This window comes from Equus asinus, chromosome 24 (genome assembly GCF_041296235.1).
Source record: "Equus asinus isolate D_3611 breed Donkey chromosome 24, EquAss-T2T_v2, whole genome shotgun sequence".
In the NCBI taxonomy this organism is placed as follows: domain Eukaryota; kingdom Metazoa; phylum Chordata; class Mammalia; order Perissodactyla; family Equidae; genus Equus; species Equus asinus.
Window position 1 is genome coordinate 61,096,193 of NC_091813.1, and position 9,787 is coordinate 61,105,979.

The window sequence follows — 9,787 nt, forward strand, 5'->3', positions numbered from 1 at the left end:
CGCACCTGAGTTTCATCTGGAACAACTACACTGTAGTTTGGCTCCCTTTTGAGAACCCATGCCCCTACTGTTGACAACTGATCAGTACATCTGACCTGGGTGGGGATGCGGGGCTGATCCCATAATCCTAGTGGACCAAGCCAATCAGGGCACTTACTGCCACTCAGTCAGAGCCTTTGATTCAGGGGCTGGACATATGATTCACCAGATCCAATCAGAGTGAATCTCAGGGCCTTTTCAGGTGCAACCAGCACATAAGATCACATTTTCCTAATAGACCTGAACTGGAATCTTATGATGTGGCAGCTGCCAAAGCCACCTCGCCTCCACACGGAGCCTAAAAATGAAGCTCCTCGAACACCCCAGAGCTAAGTTGAGCAGACAGAGAGATCATATCCCAAAGGAATTGTGTGAACTCCTAAAGGAAGCGCCACCTGAACTGTCAGCTAGGAGAGACAATAAATTCTGTTTTTGTTGCAACCAGTCTGGGCTGCACTTTCTGCCAATATGCAACCAAAAAGAATGTCTAATGACTACACATATGTGTCTCTATTTAATAACGAATCTTGGCTCTGGTAGTTCCTCACACCATCACCCGAGGAAAGTTGTTACTTAACCTTTTAGACCTCCGTTTATAAAATGGAGATGATTCCAATCTTAAAGGATTATTGTGAGCATTTAAAATTATGTCAAACATTGATCATAAGGCCTGGCAGGTTGCAGGAATTCAGTAAATGGCAGCTCCCATTGTTGTTTTTGCAATTGCTTTGGGGAAATCTCCCCTCTCCAATGTGTGAGAGAATAAACGAGCCTGTTTATTGCTGACAAGAATAAAAGTAGAACTAGTACAAAAGGCAAACTCTAGAAATTGGAGTAAAATTGGAAAAAGCGAGGAGTCAAAGCCTTCGGACTCTGAAGCTCTTGAAGATACACAGAGTTTCTCGCCATCTCCAAGTTCTCCTCCAACACTGATCTGTCTCCAATTAAACCTCTTCTTAAATGCCAGTGTGTCAAATAACCATGGAAATCATTAATCCAGCAACCATGGCTTTTGTAATTCAAACAGTTTAGGTTAAGCAGACTTTCATTTACAGTCAAATGAGCACAGAATTCTGCTGTGTATCACCACAAACTCCAGCTCCCAGTATCACACAACACAACCATTATGGGTTAACACTAATTTATACTTCTCGTTTTTCATTAGTCTCTGCCATAACCATGTCATTATGCCAGTATTTTCTGAATTGCCAGTCAATGGCAAGAACCAATCTAGCAGTCGTGATTTAATCAGAGACTACAGTGTTGAAACAGCCAGCAAAAGTAGACACATTTAGAATAGTAAATGGGTAACAAAACACACTTACAGGCTCATTAATAAGAAGGCAATTAGGTCTTCTGGGAAAATTCATTTTCTAAAAGAATGCTAAAGCAAGCTATAAAATGCAAGTAAAATTGTGTTTTGACATGAATAGTGTACACTGTCTATTACATCATAATTTTTCTCTTGGGAAACTGACAAGACTATCTGTTCTTAAATATGAGCAAGAAAGATACTAAAAAGAACACCAGTGATATTTAACGCATTCTACCTAACTCCCATTCATTAAATTTGATTGTCCCATAAATGAGCTCCTTATTACGGAGATCCTTAAATTACACGTAGGAGAAAAAGAGAAATGTAAAACGAGAAACTGCTGCTACTAGCAATGTCAGAGGGAATACTGTTTCCTGTATCAACATATCAATATACTAAGTAAAAATGACTTGGCATATACCACGTTCAATTCCTCATACGTTTATCTTTAAATCTTCTTAGCATGTTCATAACCAAAACTACTTAGCCTATTTTTATTGTCTTACGAAAATATTTCTTTCAAAATTGTCTGAGTATGTATTCTTTAAAAAAATTTGAATAGTGTTGTTTTGACATGTCTGAGTTGTTAAATTATAATTAAGAAAATACTGATCAGAAATACAATTCCAGGGAAATTTGTTTTCATGTTGTAATTAATCCTTTTGCAATACTTTTACAATTCTACAGTAAAGTGCATGTGGAAAAACATTTCAAACCATGCTTTCTTCTTCCTAGAACAGTGTTTCTCAAAATTAAATGTTCAAGCAAATCACTGGGGATTATATTAAGCGGCAGATTCTGAGTCAGAAGGTCTGTGGTGGGCTCTGACAGGTGATCACAAGATCATCACAAGTTCCCAGGTGATGCTGATGACGGTGGTCCATGGACCACAATTCACGTGGCAAAATTCTAGGGCACCTTGCAGTTGATGAATCCAATGACCTTGCAGCAATCAGCCATCAACCCCTAGGTGGGCAGTGAGGACCCTAGAAAGGCTTCCTCTCTACTCTTGAATTTGCGGAATGACCTAAGGCGAATCACATCACAGAGCTGTGGCCAGTCTGCCAGTTAAGCAGCTGCTAGGTCACCCCACCACCGGACAAGGATTAGGGGAATTTCTGTAGCTGGTCAGCTGCTGCCCTGGGGAGGGTTTGGAGAATCAGCCTACAAGCAGCTGGTTAAGGAGCGGCTGCATTGACAAGGGTTTATATAAATAGACACCAATCTGGAGGAAGATTTATTATTTTCCTATTAAAAGTATAGTAGAGTCCAATATATTATATAGTGTATACTTTATTTTCCCTTTCAGTTTCTTCATCTATGAAATAGACAAAATAATTATCTATTTTCAATACTCTTTCCAGAATATAAGTATAGGAGTTTGATCCCATCTGCACATGTCCTTAGCTTCCTTCTCACCTGAACCTTTTAAATATCAAGTTCTAACATTGTTGGGGCCCACTCGGTGGCATAGTGGTTAAGTTTGCACACTCCACTTCCACAGCCTGGGGTTTGCAGTTTCGGATCCTGGGCGTTGACCCAGCTCCACTCGTCAAGCCACACTGTGGTGGCATCCCATATAAAATAGAGGAAGATTGGCACAGATGTTAGCTCAGGGCTAATCTTCCTCACAAAAAAAAAAAAAGGTGTATCATTGTTAAGATGTGAGTATATGTGGTCCATGGACCCAAATTCAAGTAGCAAAATTCAAGGGCACCTTGAAGTTAACGAATCCAGTGACCATGAGGCAATCAGCCATCAACTCCTAGGTGGGTAGCGAGGGCCCTAGAAAGACTTCCCCTCTCTACTCTTGAATTTGCTGATACAAATTTACATATTTATATCTTTACATATCTACTTCTTTCAGCCTTCCCAACAAAATAAATGCAAACTATAACTCCACTAGACACTATTTTATTTGGCTTTATTTCTGAGTTCCTCTTATGAAAATAATTCCTAGAATGACACCTGTAGAAGGAATCAGCCAGCACCGCCCTGTTCATCACTTTTATTAACAGAACTCTACAATCATATTAAGTGGAAACACGGATAATTTCATTCAGGAGTACTTAATTTGCTCCTAAAACAATTGTAAGTGACAAAATAAGCCACTTGTAATTTTTATGGATTATCAACACACAGAAGAGAATGCCAAAAAATTCAACCAGAGTTAAGTGGGGAAATGGCACTGTTCCACAAAAGGATCAATGTGATCCTTACATCAGGCCCAATGTTTTCCCAGAACCTCAACAATCTGCAAAACCTCATAAAACTAAGTTTATTTAATTATGTAAGCTCAGTTTTTATTACTAAAATATTAACTACAAATCAAAAGAATTCCCACAAGAATACCACAGGAAAATAAACATTCATCTCACAACAGAATCTTCATGGGACTAATAAAACCTTTTATGTGGAACTATGTTTCTTTAAGAGCATTTTTCCTATAAACACATTCCCACTGCGAGGGAGTCTGAAGTTTGTAAACCATCTACCTCCAGAGTTCTCATTGATATCAAACATTCAAACATAATTTTTTTAAGTGTTCCAAAGCATAGATGTATTAACTTCTCCCACTTATCTTAAAATATCAGGCAATAAGGTACCCAAGTTTTTTCTACCACATTTACAAAAAGGAACTTAAAGTCTCTCTTCCACTCAGAGATATGTAAGCAGAAACAAACAAATATTCCGTGACATTAAAAGATTACTTCATGGATTTGCGAGTCTGTTTCTGGCTTCAAGTGAAAAAAAAATTAGCCTGAGTGATGTACTTACTCACTTACTTTGTCATCAAACATCATTTGAAGACATATCATGAACTAATAAAATACCATTATTCAGTAACTATAACAAACAGCAGGCAGGAGTTTTGATGAAAAAACAAGTCATGTTCAAAAGCAGTTATAACCTTTTTAGACAAAGAGAAACGCTATTTGATAAAGGAACAGAAATCAGATATGATCCAAGGGTAAAGTCTGAGAGGAATACCCAAAGGAGAATCTTTACATCCACAGAAGAAGAAATGAAGGTGTTTGGACAAAGGCAAGGGCTGATTCCAATAAACAAGTCAAAAATAGGCCTTTTTTCCCTCCTTAGAAAATAAAATAAAATAAAAGATCAAACACACACACAATCCCAGTGCTCTTTGTTTTGTCTTTAAGAACAACCTGTAAACTCTCTTGATGTTTCCTGAGCGATCTTCCAGTATTCCTCTTCCTGCCTTCCATGAAGAGAAGTCAGGGTATGGGAACAGCACAGGGCAGATGAGGACAGAATTTTCCATGCCTCTGAGAAGCAGATCCATATTTAGCATGATTTGCACTGTCTTTAATACCACCTTGAGCAGACGTAGAACAGTGCACTTCAAAAGTAATAGTAGGCAACATGGTTTCTCTATAAAATAGGACCATATCACATGAACTAAATGTTTTTTAAAGACCATAAAAACATGTAGTAAATCATCATTGCTAGAAATTTGAGGTTTGCTGGGAGGATTGGCATTTGCTCTGGGTAGTGGCTGAGTCATATTTCCAGTTTTTAAGAACATGTCCAGCACCAAAAGATATCTGGCAAAAATAAAAAGGCTGTGATTTTGTGTAGATGCGTGGGGGCTTTGTTGTTGCTGGACAGGAGCGGGAAGGAGTGTGGGAGAGGGGTGGAGTGGCAGAGGGGTTGATTTATTTTTCAAATTCACATCTATGAACACAAAGAGAAGAGCTGTCAGCAGACAGATGCCAAAGCCCAAACAGCGGCCAGCGCTGCCTCTTCCCGTCTGGGAGGCCAGACACAAACGACATCTTGTGATCTAGGAAAATCTACCCCTCAGATAGAAGGAGACTTGTGAGAGAAAAACCAGTCCTGGAAATGTCTGGTTACATACCATTACCAGTATTAAAATCTGGAGAGAGTCTGGCCAATCAAAACTAGAAAACTAACAGGCAAATCTTAAAACAAGCTGTCTCTGATGTATCTTCCTGGTAGGTAGTATGTATAAGAGAAATTAACTTCACATACAAAGACATCAAGGAACCAGATGCTAAGAAAGTGGCACTGCTTCGACGAGTTGCAAGGTCCTATGGGATCAAATGAGTGCACGCTTACAGTGTGGCATGCCAGAAACTACATCCAAAGCAGGATCTTGAGCTGCATTTCCAGGCTCACATCACACCAGAGAGACAATAGTCCCTCTCTAGGTCATTGATAAGACTGCATCTAAAAAGCTGAATATTTTTCTCCACACTGAGATGAAAAAGCTGTACAACCAATAGTTGAACAGCCAAAGAAACTGACTAAAAACATATTTCTTGTACAATTAGAATACCAGGAATGTTAATTGTGACTCTTCCACAGGTTCAGCTCAAGGAAGGACTTACAATAGGCAAGTAAAAAAAAATTGAAAAATAAAGGATAATTTCTTTCACTGTGCTGATAAACTTATGGTCTGGCCAAGATAGGTTGTTCATGTTTAATAATGAATAAATGAGTGACTGGCCAAGGGAAACACACACACACAGACTCCTGAACAGCCTGGCCTCGTGAGGTGAGTGTGAAAGCAGGCACAGGAAGTCAAGGCGCTCAGCTGCCTTAATGGATGATGATTACACCCCAGACAGCTGTGTAACGCTTTACAATTTACAGTGCCAGTTGACATAAATTATTTCACACCATCCTCATAAAAACCATGTGAAGAGGTCAGGATGGGTATTATTATCCCCATTTTACAGATGAGAACGCTGAGTCTCCAAGTTACCTCATCTGTGACTCGTTTTGTCTATCATCTGAGTCCTAGCACAGAAAACTTTCTTACACGATGATATCAAGAGATGACAGCTACACAACCCAGTGAATAAACTTTAGCACATCTTTGTGCTTCTACGCCTCAGTTTCCCCAAATCTAACACAGGACACTAGTGTCAGTTTAAGTGAGAGATCAAACTGAAAGAATACAAATATAAGTTGATATTATAGGAAGTTCTAGTTTTAAAGAGGCTCACCATGCAGAATTTTTACACAAACTCCAAAAGCTAAGAAAAAAGTCACAATGATGAAAATATTCTTAAATTTGCGGTTTAAGCAAAGCAGACTGGATGAGCACATGACAAATCAAAGATCCAACACTCCTCAGTCTTTCAAAATTTGCTTTTGAAGCTTACTACATTAGGAACCACACAATATCTCAAAGTGGTAAACTGGCCTTAATGAATGTGATTTACAAGACGTATTTAACAGGATGTTTAAAAATCCTGAACATACGTTTGTTTAGGACTTCTAAATCCTTTTTACTTAAATTTCTCTAAAGAAATAAAAGTTCATCATTTTAAGTTGAACATAAGGAAAAACAGCAAGAAAGGATACACCTCCAATCTCTGAATCTCTGTCTTTGCCACAAATCTGACTGCCATAAAAGCTGATGATAGAATACCCAATGACTATGGATACCAAGAAAATGTAAATTTTTACAAAACAAACTTTCAATCTATGGAGAAAGGCAGATCCACAATCTGACGGTAAACTATAGGCATAAAAAGCATTCATTTCTGAGCATATATGTAAATGTTGAATGGCAAAATTTTGAGATCCAGTCCTGTGAGAATTGTACTTATTAGGACTGCACATTCTTTTACTTAAATAGAACACAAAGTCAAATGTTTTGCTTTGTTGCTAAATAAAAGCCAGGCATATTTGGTTAAATTACTTGGAACTGGATGGGTAAGAATACAATTGCTCATTAGAGATATCTGAACTCCTGGGATCAGAACTCATCTGCACATTTTGCTGGAGGAAACGTAATATTTGCTTGCTCATTAAAGGGTAAATAACATTTGAAAAGAGAAAAAGAAAAGTTTCTTTACTGCTAAAAATATATCCACCAGCCGTTGAGACATTAATAGTCGCCACTCTTGAATACGTGTAAGTTTAATCATGCAACTGGTAGAATTCAAACTTTCAATTAACAAACTACACGTCTTTTCAAGCGTAGACTCTGTGCAGCGACAAACACTGTGCAGAAATCAATACCCACTCCAACTTGCCTGCATATAATGACTAACATCAAGCACGGTTCCAATACTAACGGCAGCGTATGTCAGAGATGCATGCAGTAATGCTGACGCCAGAAAGAATTGAATTAAGCATCGAATCCTTCACTGCATAGAGCTGTGGTCCTCTGCATACATCACCGATATACAAAGCTTTTCCTCTACACGCTGCATTTTATCATCTGCCTGAGTGCACAATACACGCCGCCACCGGAGTCTGTTGTCTAACTCCTTTTATAGAGTTCTAAAGGGGGGCGAGGGAGGGAACGGAAGGGAAATAAACATTACTCCGGATCACAACAATTCGAGTTTATTTCCAGGAAACAGGGCAGCCACAATAACGAGAAAAACCGACAAGTGCAAAATAAGTTCGCTCTCCGCGTCCTGCGGCCTCAGCCAGGAGCGCGGCTGTCGCTTTCCCTGTCCTCTCCATCACCCCTCGGCCACCTCTGCGTCTCCATCTGCACCGCGCACCAAGGCAGCAGATGCGCTCACCAGCCAAGCTGAGCTGGGCGGATTGGCCAGAAAAGTTGTCAGGACCGGCGGGAGGCAGACGAGCGCCCGGGAGCCCGCTCCCCAGCGCCTACCTGGTGAAACTTCAGAGCCCCCAGAGGAGAGAAGGAAAGAAGCAACCAAGAGGAAAGATAACAAAACTGGAAGGGAACAGAGGACGGGACGGCGAGCCACAGCGCCTCATGGACTTCTCCAAGTGGCTTCATCTAGATCCCCAAGGGCTAACGGGCGAGACTGCACACATCCCTCCTTTTGGGTTCTCCTGGCGAGCGGCAGCCGTTCGCAGCCCCATCACCCAGGCCGGCTCCAGGAGTAGCTGGGCCAGCCTCCCTGAGGCTCTGCCCGAGGAGCGGGCTCCCGGCCCCGGAGTCAGGCTTCCCCAACCCGGCGCCCAGACCTCGCTGCCCAGGATGGCTCGGCGGGATCCTTAGAATCGTATTTCAAAACATCTTCCAGGTTCCGCCAACACACACGGAACCTGCTCCGTGCAGCGCCCGAACCACAGGGCAAAGCCGGGAGCAGCCCCACGCCGGGGGAGGAGAAAGGGACTGGGGGAGGGACGGGGAAGTAGTTAGACAATAGTCCGGGGAGGTTATTCCCGGGACAAAAAGCACCTGGCAAAGCGCGCCGAGGTCAGTCCCTCGGAGTCTCCACGTTTCTGACAATGGCTTCCCAGGGAAATGTTTTTGGAACGCTCTAGGGGCAGACAGCAACAACCCCACACCAGGAGCAACAGAGTAGGCGTCCTCGGAGTCGTAACTACTTTTTCTTTCTCTCTTGCCCAGCGCGGTGCAGCCTGCGCCGGACGCCGAGGCCACCAGCGTCCCCTAAAAGCCCTGTTCTCCATGCACCCGCACAGCCGGCCGGCCGAGCCCCAAGCGGGAGCGGAACAATGGGGAGCGAAGAGGAAAGTTACCTGCACCAAGCCGCGCCCAGCCCCGTGCCCCGCGTCCCACCTGGCACCAACTCTGGGGACATGTCTCCCTCTGCCCCGTGCCCCCCGGGCCGCGAAAGCTGCCCCGAAATCCATGCCCCCGGCCCTGGCGAGCAGCCGCCTCCAGCCTCCCGAGCCCGGGGGCTTTCGTCGGGGCTCCGGGCGCCCCCCGGCCACTCACCTGCGGAGAACTGGCCTTGGGCCGACCCGAGGAGAGGCCACGGGGACAGGAGCAGGAGCGCCACAAAAGCGGGCAGCGCCGCCGCCGCCGTATCCATGTCGACTTTGGGAGAAGTTTCCAGCCGCTTGGCAAAGAGCTGCCGGGGGGATCGCGGCGCAATCCACGACGGGGGGCGGCGGGCCGAGGCCGGGGGGCGCCCGCCGGCGCCTCTGCCTGCTTCGCGGTCGCCCGACTACCTCTGGGGCGCCGGCGTCGCCCGCATCGCCGGCCGGCCGCCGCGGCAGCTCTCCATGCTCGGCCGAGGCGGCTCCCGTTCGGCAAGAGTTACTTTGCTCAGGGAGGGACGGGGGCGGAGCCGCGGGTGACGTCGCGCCGCGGGCTCCGGGCGCTTCGGAGGAATGCGGGCTCGGGCGCGCCGCCGCCGCCTCCCCCGGAGAGCCGCGCGCAGCCCGGCCGCGCGCCCGCGCCCCGCGCCGCCTTTGTTCCCGCTCCCTCGGGGCGCCGGCGGGAAAGGGGTCCCCGCGCCGCTGGTGGCCCGCTGCCGAGATGAGAGTTTGAGATGCGCGAGTTTGGTGCGCAGGGTGGCCCGAGCGCAGAGGACGAGCAGGGGCGTCCCGGGGCTCCGTCCCCACGGCGGAGGGCCCCCCGCGCGGCTGGCGGTAGGAAAAGGGGGAGCGCGGCAGCCTCTAAGGGGACAGCCACCTGCGCTGCAAACTCCCTGTCCTTATTCATGTCACAAGGAATGATTCCCCACCCCCATAGAA

The 9,787-nt window shown here is 44.8% G+C and overlaps 1 protein-coding gene across 11 annotated transcripts in view; it reads right to left on the reverse strand.

Moving 5' to 3' along the window:
• Nucleotides 1-9,368, reverse strand: part of PTPRK (protein tyrosine phosphatase receptor type K) — a 514,767-nt gene extending 505,399 nt beyond the window's left edge. For 7 of the 11 annotated variants that reach the window (XM_070496694.1, XM_044753877.2, XM_044753876.2 and 4 more), the window contains exon 1: nt 9,024-9,368. In XM_070496694.1, the coding sequence (XP_070352795.1) occupies nt 9,024-9,120 (97 nt within the window). In that variant the 5' untranslated portion in view covers nt 9,121-9,368. The remainder of the gene's footprint in view (nt 1-9,023) is intronic. The other 4 variants (XM_070496692.1, XM_070496691.1, XM_070496688.1 and 1 more) reach the window with 2 other exon arrangements.
• Between the last annotated feature and the right edge of the window lie 419 nt (nt 9,369-9,787).